A 17729-nucleotide genomic window follows, 5' to 3' on the forward strand; every position below is an offset into this window, starting at 1 on the left:
TGCCCTTCCACCTCCTTGGAGCCCCTCAATAGTTCTGATCCTTGATCTGGAAATCACTTGACTGCTTGATACTTACATTGATTTTTCAGCAGACTATAATATATTCTTTAGGGCATGGACTTTTGGCTGTATGATGGGAACTAGAAAATTTTGAGGTCCTTGTAGCATGCTATAATTGGAAAATACAGAATTCATGACTGTCTTTATGAGTAACAAAAACTGATTTTATCAACTGCTTGTCCCTAAAACGAACTTTGTAAAAAATAGACTATTCTTCTAGTTTGGTTTTGCTTAGGCAGCACTCTTTCCGTTAACACTAGTCAGCATTGTTGACATTTTTGAGAAGTCATAGACTTCATGGGGATCTGTGGAGGAGCTGTTGAATTACAGAAGAAATTATTGCAACAGGAAGTGAATTGTGTGTTATTATAAACACTCGGTGACTCAACAGATTCCCTTTCTTTTTTAATTTTTCTAGCTTTAGAGCTGTCCTTGTGGTCACAGATAGATTTTTCAGGGATTTTAGAGATATAAAGAGAAATCATGAGCAAAGAAGGTTTTGAGTACTGGGGTAATGAAAGAAGAGGGATCCCTCAGTCAGCAGGGTGCTGTAGTGTTTGTTGATGGTTAAGGTTTACAATGAAGAAGTCAGAGAACAACTGCAATGCCTGGGAGAAACTGATCTGTTTTCTCATACTCTTGGATGATACATTTCCAGCTAATAACACTAGATTTAGAATTGTAATCGTAGAAGGAAACCTGAAAATATGTAACTAAGGTTTGGTCTTTTGCTATGTATTGTAATCCTAAACTATGTCTAGGCCTAGGAGTGAACTCTCACATTTACCAGCTTTCATTGTGCAAACTTTGTTCCTTAATTTAAAACTATTGCTTAAATAAAATTGGCTACAGCCAGTTACAGGAAGAATTAGAGGTAGGTGGGTTTTGAGTTACCTGGTTGGGGGTGAAAAAGGAGAGGTGAGGGGAGGAGAACCATGAGGAAGGAGAAGAAGGTGGAAAGAGGAGGAAGCCACCATAGGGTAGGGAATCATGAAAGCATAGCCATGAGGGCTAACTAGCTGGAGTTAAGAGCTGCCCAGATGGAACATAGCAAGTTATAACTCAGGGTTATTGGTGGGAAAGTAGATTCTAATAGTATAGATAGTAGATATCTGCCCAGCCCTAGTGCTGATTAAGGCTTATTATAAATATAAAATTTGTGCGTTTTATCTGTGACCTGGATGATCAAAGGCAGGGTAGAGGCTCCAGACTGACATTAAATATTTATACAACTAATCTCTTAGAATGTGGCAAGTTGTCTGTGCATCTCTGATATTTGCAGGCAGCAGTAGGGTTGAAATAGGCATTTCTGAAAATGGATATAAGTAAATGATAAAATTTTCAGGACTTGATAGTGCAGGTCATTAGTAGTGTACAAGTTTCAAATTAATGACATCCCAATACCCACATCACACAGCTCAGAACCACCTACAACTCTCAGCTCTGGTGTTCCAGCACCCTCTTGTGGCCTCAACAGGCACTTGTATTCACGTGCTTATACCCATACTGAGATACATATGGAGGGTGGGGGGTGAAATAAAGCATTGAGAAGATTGAAGAAGACAGAATCAATATTATAAGAATAACTATATTGTCAAAAGCAGTCTACATATTTAATGCAATTCCCATAAAAATTCCACTGACATCCTTCACAGAATTAGCAAAAACAATTTGTGATGCATATGTAAGCACAAAAGACCATGAATAGCCAAAGCAGTCCTGAGCAGAAAGAGCAATGCTAGGATACCACAGTACCTGATCTCAAAATACACTAGGAGCCACAGTAGCAGAAAGACAGTAACTGACCCAAAGCAAACACATAGACCAGGGAAGTAGGTTAGAGGACCCAGAGGAAACACACACAACTACAGTCACCTAACTTTAAACAAAACTGTAAAATATATATATATATATATATATATATATATATATATATGGGGAAAAAGCCTCTTTAACATTTAGTACTGTAAAAACTAGATATCTACCTATTGAATAATGAAACTATTCCTATCTCTTATGATGCAGAAAAATCAATTCAAAATAGAATTGAAGATTTTAATGTAAGACCTGGAAACTTAGAAAATGCTAAAGAAAAACTTCGATTAAAAAAGGTAACTCCAAGATAGGCATAAGTGGGGAGTCCATTGGGAAATAATCCCAAGAAATGACAAGTGAAATTAAATGAAGTTTAGACACCTTTCTACAATAAAGAGAAACATGAGGAGAATGAAAAGAAGTCTGTAGAGGTAGGAAAAGTCATTGCCAGCTAGCCATACATCAGACAGAGACTTAACATCTAGTAGAGAGAGAAAAAACTGCCAAAATTAAATACCAAGAAAAATAAATGATCTAATCAGTAATTGAGCTGGTGAACTTCAGACACTTGTGAGAAGAAGAAATACAAATAATCAACAAGCATTTGAGAATGGGTGCAACATCTGTATCCATGAAAGAGATGCAAAGTGTAATTGCTTTAAGATTCCAGTTCACCCATTCATAATGCCCATCACAAAGGAAACATGGCGGCAGAGATGGACATGAATGTAGGGAAAGAGAAGTCCTACTCACTATGGGTAGAAATACAAGCTGCTGGGGCTGGAGAGATGGCTCCAAGGTTAAGATCACTTTCTCTTATAGAAACCTGGGTTCAAGTCCCATCATCCACTGGTAAGTTCATAATCATAACTCCAGTTCCTTGAGATCTGATGACAATGAATTAATGAAAATACTGCTTCCTAATAAACACTTGAGGATATATTGTATTTGCTTCCTTATTTCTAATTTAGGTTTAAGATCTCTAATTAAATATTTAAATTCCTAAATTCATGAATATATTAATGAAATAAGCTAACAATACTATATAACAATAAACAATACTATATACTATAACGATAAAAATGACTCAATATTTTCAAAACTATCAAGCAAAGGGATTGAGTCCGGTATTGATTCTAGTTGTGTGCATACATGTGGGCATATGTATATACATGCTCACATTAATATAAAACTCATGATTTCATGTATGCTAGGTCACATAACAGTCTAATTCTCCTTTTCTTAGATGGGTGTATATAATTCACCAAACAATTGTTGAAGGAAACTTTCTCTGTGTAGCAGTACCTTGAGTGGTCACTACATGAGGAAGTAATGCTCAGTCAAAACACTGTGTCTTACAGCTCCTAATGTGAGTAATCAACAGCTCTCACATCACAGGAGACAGTACGAGGCATATCCCTTAAGATTCTTGCCAGACAGTCCTGAATCTAACCAGACTATTAGACATTGCCAATTCGTAGGAAACACAGGAGCCTCCACTGTGCTCAGCAACTACTAGAGAATAGGGAAATGGTCCTGCTATTTCAACAAAGTTCAGCTTAGAACAGAACCTTGAGTAGAACTGTTCTCACTGATTCTCACACTAATGCTATATCTGTCTTTATTTGGATCCTACCTGAATTAAACAAGACTGCAAAAGTAACACCAAATATGAGGGGGAAAGGGAATTTCTTATACTTTAAAGACAATTGGAAATTTGAACCACAAGCTGAGATTTTACATTAACATAACAAACATAAACAGCTCTTATTTCTATTTTGAATAATGGATTTGCAGAAACTCTGCATGAAATAATTTTTATTGGGATAACCAATGATCAGCAGACTATCGGCCTCTTGGAACAGATGACAGTATTTCTTGATACCTCTCAAGTATTCCATACACTATTAAGCAATACTGAAATTCAGACATGCCTGCCATCCCATCACTTAGGTGGAGGCAGGATGATTTTAAGTTCAAGATCAGTTGTGGCCACATACCAGGTTTGAAATCAGATAAGGCTACAAGAGACCTGATCCACAAAAGTGGTACTGAAACTAACAGTCACCCCATGGCAGTTGACCTTGTGTTTTGATGTCCATGCCCCATTGTCTGTTTTAGCAAAGAGTTGGAAACAACCTTACCTGGAAAGGGGAAGTGTATATTATTCTTACAGTAGAATTCCCAAGCTGGGCAGTAGTGACACATGCCTTTAATCCTAGCACTTGGGAGGCAGAGGCAGGAGGATCTCTGAATTCAAGGCCAGCCTGTTGTACATAGTGAGTTCCAGGACAGCCAGAACTACATAGAGAGATGCTGTCCCAACACTACAGCTTCCATGGGGAGATTTGTTTATTTTCTTTCGGAGGCAGGTGAGTTGCGAGGGTGGAAGGATGGGAAAATGAGTAGGATTGGGATGCATGATGTGAAATTCACAAAAAATCAATAAAAATGAAGGGAGGGGTGGTCCCAGCTCTAGTTCAGTGCCTGTCTTCTCATGTTACTTTAATGCAGAGTAATGCCCTGTGTCAGTGGGCATAAGACTGCTTTGAGAACTGAATTAATAAATATATATAGTAAGGAAATCCTCAGCACCTTAAATTGTTCTACATGATTCTTAAAGATCATTACATATCTGGCATTGGACCTGCCAACTAGCCTCTTCCCTGAAATGTGCCTCCCTCTGACTGCCCTAAGTGGTGCTGTGAGCCAATCATAGCCAAACAGACTTTAGACAGTTTTGCATACGCACATAACCCCAGATCATCTCCTCAGATGACTTGTGTCCATGTATGTGGGTTTGAGTTGGGCCTGCTGTCTGAACACCATGCACATCCTGTCTCATGCTGGGTCTACAAAACTCTTTTGAAAGCTTTGTAGAAAATGAATGGCATTGCTTAATCTAGTAACTTCAGGGCTATTTTTTCTAGATAAGGAAGGAAGTCAACACATTCTTAAATATCTTGCAAAATTGGATAGCAAATATAATGTTTCTTTAGGACATAATTATAAGAAGTATTAGGAAATGTAAATATTTGTGACAAAGTTGAAGGGTAAAAGAGATGTCATTTGAAAAGTATTCTCTATCACCACCCTGTCACCTCAGGAAAGTCACTAAGACCAGTTTGGGAAACTTTCCTGAAAACATTTGCTTCAAACCAAAGAAGTGACCAGAGTAAGAGACATTTTTGTCCATGGTCACTCATTTTTCTCCAGTTCATAAACTTACTGTCACTGCTTAACTGGGGGCTGAAAAACCCTAAAAATTCTCATCACATCTCTTTCCCTATAACTGTACTAAAGTTCCATTTTATAGAATATGGTAATTTTTGTGTCTCAAGGAAAGTAGTCAGATGTGATAGAGCAAACCTCCGCTTCTGTCACACCTTAATCTAAAGCAGGAGGAGGCTCATGAGCTTGAAGTCTGTCTGGCAAAGTTAGATAGTAAATTCTAGAACAGCCGAGCCCCTGTTGTTTAATTGATTGATAGGTAGGCAGGCAGGCAGGCAAACAGAGACAGACAGACCCACTTCATTTCTGTGTGACTTGGACAAATGTTCTCATCCAGTCTGAGATGGACAATGGAAACATGCAGTATTCCTTCTGCCCAATTTCTGCAAAGTTCTTTTATGATTGTTGGCTGAAGCAATGATGATATCTAGGCTGAAAAGGTTTCACTGCCCTCTGCTGGTCCTAAGCACACGCCTGTATATCAAGACAGTGTCCAAAGACATACACATACTCTCTCCTCACAATTAAACATAGCATGAAATCACCAAGAAAGAAGGTATATTTCATGCTCAAAAGAGGTAATATTTTAAGTGCTTGGGAATTAGTGATGTTTGTTTTTCGAGGCAGGGTTTCTATGTATTACAGTCCTGGCTGTCCTAAAACTCATTATATAGACCAGACTGGCCACGAACTCACAGAGATCTTCCTGTCTCTGCCTCCTGAGTTCTGGGATTAGAGACATGTGCCACACAGCTGAACTAAAAATTTCTTGTGCCTAGCTTAATCAGATGCTTCAGCTATGTATTGACTATCTTGACACCACAAAACTTACCTTAAGAATGCTCCACTCTGCTGCAGTTCTCACCTAGTAAACAGACTGTGGCTCTGCCTTTGGGCCCCTCATTCTGTTTTACACCATTTTTCTGCCTTTGAATGTATAGTGTCATTTTGTTAAAAAAGATTTAGAAAAGTTTTACATATTTATTTAATTTATGCATAAACAGGGAGCTTATTTCAGTGGATATGTGACCAGGAAAAGCAATATATAGCATGGCTGAGAGCAGTGCTTAAGGGGGAAGGCAAGGCTTCATTAAACTGTCAGATTCATGAAGGATCTCCTAAGCCTACTCTGAGAGACTGGTAAAGACAGCTCGCTCTTCTGGACTCATCTATATTAATATCATGTTAATACTTTAGCTGCTGTAGTTTACGTTGTGCTGCATTTGTAAGAAATGGCTCTACCTTGGGTTATACTCAAGGGAAAAGCAACTTAGAATTATGTTTGGGGGGGAGGGATGTGACTCAGGGTATCTACATATTTCTGGCTGTCCTGAAGCTTACTCTGTAGACCAAGCTGACTGAACTCACAGAAATCCACCTGCCTCTGTCTTCCAAGTGTTGGAATTAAAAGCATGCCCCACTATACCCAGCTTAGAATCATGCTTTATCTTATTGGAATTTTATGCTTTTACAATCCTTTTCAGACACATAGAGCATGTTCTCACCCATGTAAAATCTAAGAAAAGCATATATTTATACATGAAAGCAGAGGGGGAACCATTTTGGGGGGAGGAAGGGATGGGGAGTAACAGGTGAGCATGAACAAACTACAGTGGTATAAAGATAACATGGGAGAATAAAACCTCACTCAGAACAGGACTCTGTGTTACTGAAATGAAGATCTAAAATATGAAGGAAATAATGTATAATCTAGTCACTGGATATCTATATGCAAAGAATAGAAGAAACACATGATTCGGTGTCGTTTTGGCTAACACAATTAGCAGAACCACATATTATTTCTCTGTCATTTTCTATGGAAGACAATATCAGGAGTGAGCAAAGGAGACATCATGAAAACCAAACATGACCTTCCCCTCTTTCTGCCTCATGGTCAGCAACCTTCTAGAAGGAACTGCAGTTACAACTAGTCACCTCCATAGCAGTGCTGCACAACCCTGTCTTGAAAGGAACACAGAGATTCCTGCAGGCAAATTTCATGGTGTACCTGGAGCTTGCTCCAGCTTTCGGGTTGGTATGTTCTAGATCAATAGGGAATTACATCAACTGTAGTAGCATCCTGCTGCTATCCTACCTGTTACACAGCCCTAAAAATTAACTTTTCCTGCATATACTTTTTTCTCTTTTCTGTAATGTTAGCTACTATTTACTAAAAGGTGGTGACTTATTTAATATATTTTAAAAATACACTCTAGCCAGAAATAGTTGTGTGCTTATCTGTAAACTCAGCTCTCATAAGGCTAATGCAAGAAGATTCTGGGTTAACCTGAGCAGGATAGTAAGATACTGTTCAAAAATAAATTAATTAAAATTCTCAAGCCGGTAAGGTGGATCAATAGATAAAGATGATTGCCATCAAGCCTGAAAAATTAAGTTTGATCCTCAGAATTCACACGGTAGAAGGAGAGAACGCCCTCGTAGGTTGTCCTCTGTCCTCTGAAAACAGGCTGCAGCTTGCATGTGCACACACAGAAATACGTGCATAGATAAAACAAACACAAAAAAATAAATCAAAGTTTTATGTTTAGATTATGTTGGGTTTTAATATGCATCCTAGGTTTAATCATTGTAGAGTACCCACCTTGTATACACCACAGAAGTATATATTTCAGATATGTTCTATAATTCATAGAACTATATTAATTCTACAGTTAATATAACTACTGTTAAAATGCTCATTTGAGTAGGGAAAGTAAGATTTCAAAGGATTTCATACAGAGCCTACAGTTGGCAGTTGAACATGAATACAGTGCTGATTACTGAGCCTTTAAATAAATCTCTGTATCGCCTCTACAATTAACCGTGGCGTCTGTGACCCTCTGAACTGTGGTAGTCTGCCAGCACTGCTAATAACTACTACCTCCTCTCCTCTCGTAGAGACTCGCCCCGGGAGTCAGCCAGTTTGCCTACACGTGTGTGCAGGACCACCCCATCTGGACTAATCAGCAGTTTTGGGAGACAACGTTTTACAGTGCAGTGCAGGAGCAGGTTCGCTCCCTGTACCTCTCAGCGAAGGAAGACAATCACACCCCACATCAGAAGCAGAAGGTAAGAGAAGAAAGGTACCTGTGTGTGGTTGGCAGTGACTAGAGGAAAACGCAGGCAGACGGCCCTAGGCCTACGAGATTCTGCCTACTTAGTTGCTGAGTGTTAGGGAGTCCTGTGGTGAGCATCTTTCTTCCTTTGATTCTGGCACTATATTTTTCCATAATGACCTCATACTGTAGTTATTTAGCACTAGAATTGTCAAATGTTAATGAGAAATTCTTGTAAACAATTGGAGAATGTTGAGTAGAAAAAAACTACCTAAAATAGTCCCAGGTATAAGTGTCACTGCTTACTTCCTTGATTAAATGCCAAGTTTAACTCAGTGGGAAGAGTGCTTGTACCTGCCGTGCACAAGGCCCTGAGTTCAGTTCCCAGCATTAGAAGAAGAAAGAAATAAAATCAAAGTTGACTAACTATAAAGATAAATGTAAAGTTCAGTAGTCCTGTTCAAAAATGCATCAGCAATAATGTATGTCTTCCTTTAGGATTATTCTGTATGGTATATATAATAAAATATAACATAATATAATAATATAATATAGTAGCATTTGCTATATATACATGTATTTAAATATCAGGAAAATTAAAATACTCTAAATTTTAAATGTTATTTACTAGCTCTCTGTTCTTAGACTAACCTCTACATCCTCATTTGCAAAACGTGTAGATGTCATTACTTTATTTTCATATCTGATATGTATAAGGCTTATTAAGAGTTCTTGGCAATACTAAGTAGTAAGTATTAAAATCATCATCCTCATGAAGTGAACTTAAAGCAGCCTAAAAGACTCAATGCTGACTCACTTGAGAGTGAACTGCTGATTTTGGGGAGTATGTCACTGGAGATTCTGTCCATCATCTTCTGCTTGAACTATCTCTAGAGAGGGCGGGTTATCCTAGACATCTGAGAAAAGCTACACAGTCATATCTTCATCATCTTGAAGTTGGTTTATTATTAAGTTTGAAGAATAAAAACTTTGATAGCAAACAACATTGACATGTTTGATTGTTATTGATCAAATGTGAATTGCTTGCTTAATTTAATTAATATTCAGATGATGTTGCTGTTGTTAAAACACTAAATGTACCACTTAAGGTATAACTTGTCACTGATACAGAGACTGTTGGGCTGGGCCCACCCAGACTGTTAATGTGCCTTTGCTGAGTTTTAAGCAGCTGTGATTTACTGGTATTGATATACCTACAAAGCATTCATACAGCAAATGTGTCACAGCAAATGTGTCCCTACCTCTGAGCCCTGGATTAGATACAATAACTGTTTTAGAGCTCCATGGCTAGATAAAATACTGTGCAGATGTGTGCTGCTGTTACCAGTTATCTCCTGTCTTCCCGGTTACCTGCATATTTGTGTATATGATAAGATTTACAAGGAGATATCAATACTTTTTGTGTTCTTGATCATTCCATTTCCTTGCAAAGAACAGAAGAGGAAAAAAACCAGTACTTTTAGCGGGTGCTACTGCAGTGTCCCTACAAGGGTATTTATGGGAAGTCTGTTAATTTTTGTAACTAGCAGCTTCAAGGAGCACACAGTGAAGTGTGAACTTGTGAGATGCTAGAGAGAAAAACCTGTATTTGTATTTTGCTGTTTCTTTGGGTTTGCTTGTGCTGCCAATGAAGGTATGTGGGCCAGGGACACAACTCCAGTGTGCGTGTGGGGTGGTTGTCCTGAGTTTCACCTCTGCTGAGCTAGGTACTTAACAGATGCTTCCCATCATTTTCAAGAGAGTCAGCCTGACATGCTGACGCACACTAGTAATCCCAGTACTTGGGAAGTAAGGGCAGGATCAAGAGTTCACAGTCATTTCAGCTATACAGCAAATTCAAGATGAAGTCTTCTCTCAAAATTAAAAAAAAAAAAAAAGAAAGCCATTTTCCTGATCTTTATGTGTTTTCTTGATACTTTTCTTAAAAATAGTATATTCTGGTAAAACATACTAAAACCTACATTTAAGACATGGACAGATTTCAGCACCTTCCATGTCTATGGAGCAAACGTAAGTGATGGTTTTTCACCCTTGGCTTGTTCTGCTTTTTTTCTGGGAGGAGCTTCCCGATGGCCAATATCAGGAGAGGACAGCCATGGACTTGGCAGCCGAGCAGCTTCGCCTTTGGCCTACTCTGAGCAAGGCAACTCAGCAGGAGCTGGTGCAGCACGAGGAAAGCACTGTCTTCAGTCAGGCCATTCACTTTGCAAACCTCATGGTTAACCTGCTAGTTCCACTAGACACAAGTAAAAACAAGCTCCTTCGAGCCTCAGCTCCAGGAGACTGGGAGAGTGGGAGCAACAGCATTGTCACAAACAGGTACTGAGATGGATACAGCTCCTCTCTCACGGCTAATCATGCTTATCTCCACAGAAGCATGGCAGGTATTGCTGTACGTATTTTAGAAGTGACTGTTTTTCCCATTTCTAGCTTGCCCAGCCCTTCTGTTAAAAAAAAAAAAAACAACTTTCCTTCATCCTTTAATCTGCTCCCAACACACACACACACACACACACACACACACACACACACACAACACACCCCTTCTGTCTCAGAACCTAATCTCTCAAAAGTCTATACCACTGATGTGGCCCACCAGTTTCATTTCTCCTGTTAAAGAAAGTGCTCTAAAACCGCTGGTGAGCAACTTGGGCAGAACATCATGGTGTAAGAGTTTGTGGCAAAGAAAAACTTCACCTCATTTCACACAAGAAGCAGAGAGAAGGGAGCGCAGGAAGGAACCAGAGCAAGACACTGGCACAAGGATACACTCCCACCCCAGTGATTTACTCCTCTTCTTTGCTACCTCCCAATAGCACTGTCATATTATAAATAGTTCAGAGCCATCCAGAGCTGGTCAAGTAAGCCCCCATTTCATGAGCCTATAGGGTCCATTTCATATTCAGACCCTAAGATAATGTCCTCAACCTCACCTTCTTCCTTGTTCTCTGCTGAGCTCCTGTGCCCCAAGAATAAACACAGAGCCTTTGCTGTGAAGTGAACGGAGCCTCAGGCCAGGCATGTGATTCTATCTCTGCTCACTGCAGTTCTTGTCAACTAGTCTGGCCTTTCTGCTGCCACTTACCCTCAGGCACTCCTAACCCTGCTCACTGCAGTTCTTGTCAACTAGTCTGGCCTTTCTGCTGCCTCTTGCCCTCAGGCACTCCGGGCTCAGTGCTGCTTGTTTCTCCTGCTCTCTAGGCGACCAACCCGTCTGCAGCAGTCCCAAGGGTCTTTCTCTTGCTTTAGATGGTTGACCAAGTATCACCCTTCAAAGGGCTTTGCCCTTTTTTAAGTGTATGGATTGATTTTTTTTTTATTTTACTTTGATTGGTTGGTCCCCTGCCCCACGGTGCTTTCTCTTACTTGATTTCTTCCCTTATACTCTTATTTTTTATTTTGGTTTAGGGGGTTGGGGTTGGGGTTGGGGTTTTTTTGAGACAAGATCTCACTAGGCTAGCCTCAAGCTTGTACTAAAGCTATTGGTCTCCCAAACTATCCCACCACATCACAGTGTGACATATTTTCACATGTGCATATTCTCTGTGGCCTTTCTTGTTGTGTTCCTTGTTCAGTTCTCTACATCTTTGCAGATAGTAGGTTCTAGGTACCAGTATTTTACTGAATAGGTGAGTAAATGAATGCGGCGGCAGCGGCGGCAACATTGTTAGCTCATTAGGAGCAGATGTTAGCGCCTTTCTAGTTGTGGTTCTCATAAACTATTGTCAGACTCCTTCAGGCAGCTCCTTCTGCTTCATTTTATTTCAAGTGTGTCGCCTTATCTTATGTAAGTTTATCACCTGCAGAAAAATGTGGCTTCACAAGGGCTCTAAGGGTTAGCGTTCACTGCAGGGGTTAGGGTGCAGGGGAGCAGGGAGAGAGAAATTGTGGCAAGAGAAAGTCTCATTCTTCCATCTCACAAGGGTTCATTTACCTCCTCCTACCGAGGTCCATGTCCCACAGTCACTGGCACCAGTCCCATTCCTCTGGCTTCTCTGTGATGAGTAACTTGGAAGGACAAGTTGTTTAGAAGGTTCTGGCAGCAGATCATAAGTGACACGTCCTCCTTTGCTTTATTTTCGGTGGCTTCTAAGTTCTTTTTGGGAAAGTAACAGAAGGTACTGTTTACAATAATAAAGCTCACTCCAGTAGATGGTACTTAAGTGTATGCACATAACATGACAGTTCATCAGTTCATGCCTGGCACTTATAGAAAGAAGCTGGAGTTGTGCTGTCTGTCCTACTGATCTTACAGCTCTTTTAGCAAGTCTCAGTTTCCCTGTAAACTGACTGCGATGCTGTCTTTTTTTTTTTTTCCTCTCTCTCTCTTAATCTGAGGCCTGGCCATGATTTCTTTCCTTGACTCTCTTAGTATTGCAGGAAGTGTGGCTGAGAGCTTTGATACGGAGAGTGGATTTGAAGATTCGGAAAACAATGATGTGGCCAACTCTGTTGTAAGGTTCATTGCCCGGTTTATTGACAAGGTTTGTACAGAGAGTGGAGTGACTCAGGACCACATCAGGAGTCTCCACTGCATGATACCAGGTAATCAATCACATGGGGGCGTTTGAAGGGTCAGAGTGTTACAGCAGTTAAGACCCAGCACAATGAGCTACAGCTCACTTTTCTCTGATTTGCCTTTTATTTCTTTTACTGTTGTTCTGTTTTCTGGAACAAGGTCTTGCATGACCTATCCCAATCTTCATCCTCTGCTTCCCCAGTGCAGGGGTTATAGGCATGTGGCACCGTGAAAGGTTCCGAAGTTTTAATAAATTGTGGCAAAATTAACTTATGAGTTGCATTAGCAATATTCTCAATGTTCAATCACTCCTTATAGATATTTGGTAACCATTATTAGGTAATAAATTCTGTTTTACTCGCTGGCCCTGGAAATGTCTAACCTGCTTTCTGTCTCCATGAACTTTTCTGTTCTAGAGATTTTACATATGTAGAATCACATAATATTTCAACTTTTTTCAGTTAGCATAATGTGTTCAGGGTTCATCCACGTGTTACATCACTCATTCATTTTTATGATTCAGTAGTATTCCATTCTATTCATGTATCTTATTTGTTCAGCCATTCATTTGTCGATGGAGACCTGGCTTTTCCACTCTTAGAGAGTCTGTGAATATTTGCATACAGGTATCTGAGTGCTTATTTCAGTTCTTTGGGGGTATATACTATATACCTAGAAATAGAATCTTACAGATTGCATGGTTTCTGTATTTTAACTTTTGGAGGTCCTGTCAAACTTTAATTACTTTTTCATTCTAAAATATCTGGAATTTGCTTTTGTTCTTCCTGACTTATTCTCTTTCTTTTTGAATACTCTGACTCATCTAGGAATTGTAGCTATGCACATTGAGACCCTAGAGGCAGTACATCGAGAGAGTAGAAGACTTCCACCCATCCAGAAGGTAATTATTCCACACTGTGTGCTTTCAGGGTGCAAAAGTCCTTTCAGAAACACAGCAGCAATGGGTTACTGTGCTCAGCTCTTTACAGACAAATGTAATGGCGCATTAAAGGCTCTGGGGAGTTTGCCCTACAGAATTTTCTAAGCTGCCAATATAGGAATACTATCTTTTTTTGTTTTTCAACAAAAGAACAATGATAACCTCTTGTTAATTCCACTTTGTACAGAGTTAAATCATGAATAATTTTAATTCCCAATCTCAGGGTTTATGAACCTACCACCACCTCCCACAAAAGAGAGGTGAGGGGAAGAGGGAGGGAGGGAGGCAGGGAAAAGTATTTCAAACAGTTAACATAAAAGCATTGGGTTCTTGAGTCTGTCTGTCCATGACAAACAGCTGGGAAATGTATTAAGGATTTGGGTTCTCCTGAATTAGGAAGCACTGTGTTTGAAGAAGCCACTCAGATAGTTATTTTGCTGCTAGCCTCACACCTATTACAGACTAGAATTTGGGCCCTCAGCTCTCTGACAGAACTATTAAAAATACAGCTAAAGAAGCAATCAGGAGCCACATAGGAAGGAGAAGCAGTTTTACCTGAATCTTAAGATAGAGTGGTCATTACACTTTGATTTCTGAATTTAGTTGTAAGATTTCTAGAGCCTGAAAAAAGAATAATGCTGAATTGGGCTGTTTTATTTTCACTGTTATTTCATTTCTGGTGTGGGTTGGGTTTTAGGGATTTTCTTGTTTTGTTTGTTTTTGGATTTTGTTGTTTGTTGACATTATATAGCTCTGACTGACTGTCCTGGAGCCCGCTATGTAGATTGGACTGGCCTCCAAATAACAGAGGTCCACCTGCCTCTGCCTCCCCAGGGCTTGGATTAAAGGTGTGCACCGTGCCCAGCTGATTTCGATAGTTTTTAATTGCCAAGTAGAAACAGATTTTTCAGGGGGAATGATCTTTTCCATACCCATATTTCCCAAGAGGAATCTTATTATAGTGTTCCTTATAAACTGAACACTAAGCTAAATTTCTCAGGTATGAAGTTCATTATTGGGGGGGGGGTAACTCTTTTTAAAAAACAAGTCCATGGCCAGCCATGGGGACACACACCTTTAGTCCCAGCACTGAGGAAAGAGGAGAAGGTGGATCTCTATGAGCTCAATGCCAGCCTGATCTACATAGTGAATGCCAGGCCAGCAAGGACTACATAGTGAGACTCTGTCTTTAAAACAGAACAGCAAGGGCTAACCATGGAGCCAGGTGTGGAGCCAGGTGTGGTAGCTCTCACCTGTGATCTCAGCACCTGGGAAGTGGAGGCATAGAATGAGAAATTCACAGCCAGCCTTGAGTATATAAGGATCTATATTAAATAAACAAATTAAATTAAAAATACTGTGCTGGGTTATGGTAATGGTGCACGCCTTTGACCCCAGCATTTAGGAGAAAGAGGCCAGCTGATCTCTGAGTTCAGACCAGCCTGGTCTACAGATCAAGTTCTAAAATAGCCAGGGCCATACAAAGAAATCCTATCTCAAAAAAAAATCAAAACACCCAAAATCCATTTAAGAACTTGTTTCTTCAGTTTACAGTATAGTGTTATTTATATAAAGTTTAAGTGTAAAAGTACCCCCTTTAGTAGTTGTCATAGTCTTAATGTTTTCCTTTTACATTTCATTTAAGTTATACAATGATTATATGAATGTACATTTCGGACTTTCAAGTTATTCTTTTTTTTTTTTTTTTTTTTTTTTTTACTGTTAACAAGCAATGGGACAAAGAATCTTTCCATACTTGGACTTAGAAACTCCATTTCTGCTTCTTCCCAAGTCAGGCTCAGGGTTGGCTCAGGGTGTCCAAACTGTACTTGAAAAGGTAACCTGGAACTACATGATGGATACCCTGCAAGAGTTGCTTTTAAAACAGTTACCTATTCTTAGCCCAAGATTCTTCGGCCAGCTCTACTGCCAGGAGAAGAAATTGTATGCGAAGGTCTTCGAGTCCTACTAGATCCTGATGGCGGGAAGAAGCCACTGGAGGTCTCCTCGAGGTCCTCAGCTCTTGCCTGCAGAAGGCTTGTTCCTCACCACATACAGAATTCTCTTCAGAGGGACGCCACATGACCAGCTAGGTATGGCTTAGCATACACCATCAGAGCAGGAATCTCTGTATGGCACTTGAGGTCCTATTAAGTCCATGTACAGTGATTTATACATCATTTGAAACCCAGAAAAGAACAAGATAGGCTTGGGGTTGAAATCTCACTTTGTGTACGTGTTTTAGGAAAATGTTTTTTGTCAGATAAACTTTTTTATTATTATTATTTCTTTCTCCATTAGTAACATAGAAATCTGGGGGTTTCCCATGCATTATATAGGCGTAGGTTGTTTCACATGTATTGAAACTTAATGTATATACTAGCTTTGCTTAGTCTCTGGATATGAATTTATTAAGTTAAGAAATCTAGAGAAATCTAGAGATTGACGAATGAACAAATATCTAAGACTCAAAATCCAATACCCCTGGCCCAGATCCCATGCTCAGGTTCCCCTGTGAGGGGCTGTCACTGCTTCTGACGTGTTTGCTCTCACATTGCCTAAAGGCCTTCTCTTCCTCTGCAGAGTCAAGCCCTACCCTCTCTTCAACTTACTTTCCTTCCCATATCTTGCTGAAATTATTCTCTGTCCTTCTAGCATACAGAGATTGTCTCCTTTTCTGCATCCTTGAATTACCGTTCACGTGTACTTACATGTTGAACATTTGTGTAACACTCCCCAGTGGAGGCTTGGGAACTGTCCAAGGAAGGCCACAGTACTTCTTTTCTGGGCGTGTCTTCTTAACCACGGGGAGTTTGTACTTTTACATTCCATGTTTGAGAAAATGTTTAAGTTCCTAAACCTCTTAGACACACATCTAGTCTTATTTTCCAAAGGCTTTCTGTGTATGGAAACAGATGTTTAAAATCTGTTATCTTATCAAGCACGATAGCCCAAGCCTATGATCCCAGCAGGGAGCATGACGCAAAGAATCATGGGTTTGTGACCGACCTGGAATAGCAAACTGTCTCTCCCACCCCCACCCAAAATATGTTCTCTTTTGCTTTATCATTGTACTAACTGTCTTGGTTTTTCTCTTCAGTATTGGAAACTACTTCTTTATTTCTGCATAAAACCTATTCCTGAATGACTGCCTTAAGCCAGATCTTATATGTATTCAATGGGTAGGGGAGATAGAAACAATGAGGTTGGGCAGGAAGCCCTGTTCCTATACTCTGGAAAATTAGTATGTTTTAGGAGTGAATTACATTGTGTTACCTAAGGGTAGGGTTTTCTGTTGCTGTGAAGAGACACCAGGTTTAGTCTATTATCATCATGGTGGGAAACATGGCAGTGCGCAGGCAAATATGGTACTGGAGAAAGAGCTGAGACTTCTAAATCTTGATCCTCAGTCAGAAGAAGTGAATGCCACATTAGGCCTAACTTGAACTATATGAGACCTCAAAGCCTATCCCCAAGCCCATCCCCACACTGACACATTCCCTTCAACAAGGCCACACCTCCTAATAGTGCCACTCCCTGTAGGCCAAACATTCAAACACTTGAGTCTCTAGAGGCCAAACCTATTCAAACCACCACACAGCACAATAAAACTAATTGGTGATTTGGGTTTGGTGGTACACACACTTAATCCCTACATTTAGAAGCAGAGACAGTCGGGATTTCTGTAATGCCAGCCTGGTCTACTACATAGTAGTAGGACAGACCCCAGGACAGCCAGGACTGTACAGAGAGAACTTGTCTTTTTGGGTTAGATTTTGGATTTTTCCTTTAGTTTTTTTGAAACAGGATTTCTCTGTGCAGCCCTGGCTTTCCTGGAATTCATTCTGTAGGTCAGGCTGGCCTCAAATTCAGAGATCTGCCCACCGCTGCCTCCTGAGTACTGGGATGAAAGTTCTACTACACCATGCCCAGCATAAGAGACCTTGTCCTAAAATTATACATGCACATGCACATGCCCGTGCACACACGCACACACACAGACTATGAGATTCTAGTGCCTCGGCATTCTTTCTCACTACATTCCTGGCATTGTCCTCTGCTGATAAGTCTCTGCAGAAGAGACTCT

The 17729-nt window shown here is 40.1% G+C and overlaps 1 protein-coding gene across 1 annotated transcript in view; it reads left to right on the top strand.

The window, feature by feature from the left end:
• The window catches only part of Sbf2 (SET binding factor 2), a 311159-nt gene that overhangs the window by 234028 nt on the left and 59402 nt on the right, over positions 1-17729 (top strand). Inside the window, 7 exon segments of the mRNA XM_032892912.1 lie at positions 8005-8175; positions 10246-10502; positions 12556-12728; positions 13530-13603; positions 15545-15623; positions 15626-15649; positions 15652-15735. Of these exon segments, the coding sequence (XP_032748803.1) occupies positions 8005-8175; positions 10246-10502; positions 12556-12728; positions 13530-13603; positions 15545-15623; positions 15626-15649; positions 15652-15735 (862 nt within the window).

Source organism: Rattus rattus, chromosome 2 (assembly GCF_011064425.1).
Source record: "Rattus rattus isolate New Zealand chromosome 2, Rrattus_CSIRO_v1, whole genome shotgun sequence".
NCBI classification, from domain to species: domain Eukaryota; kingdom Metazoa; phylum Chordata; class Mammalia; order Rodentia; family Muridae; genus Rattus; species Rattus rattus.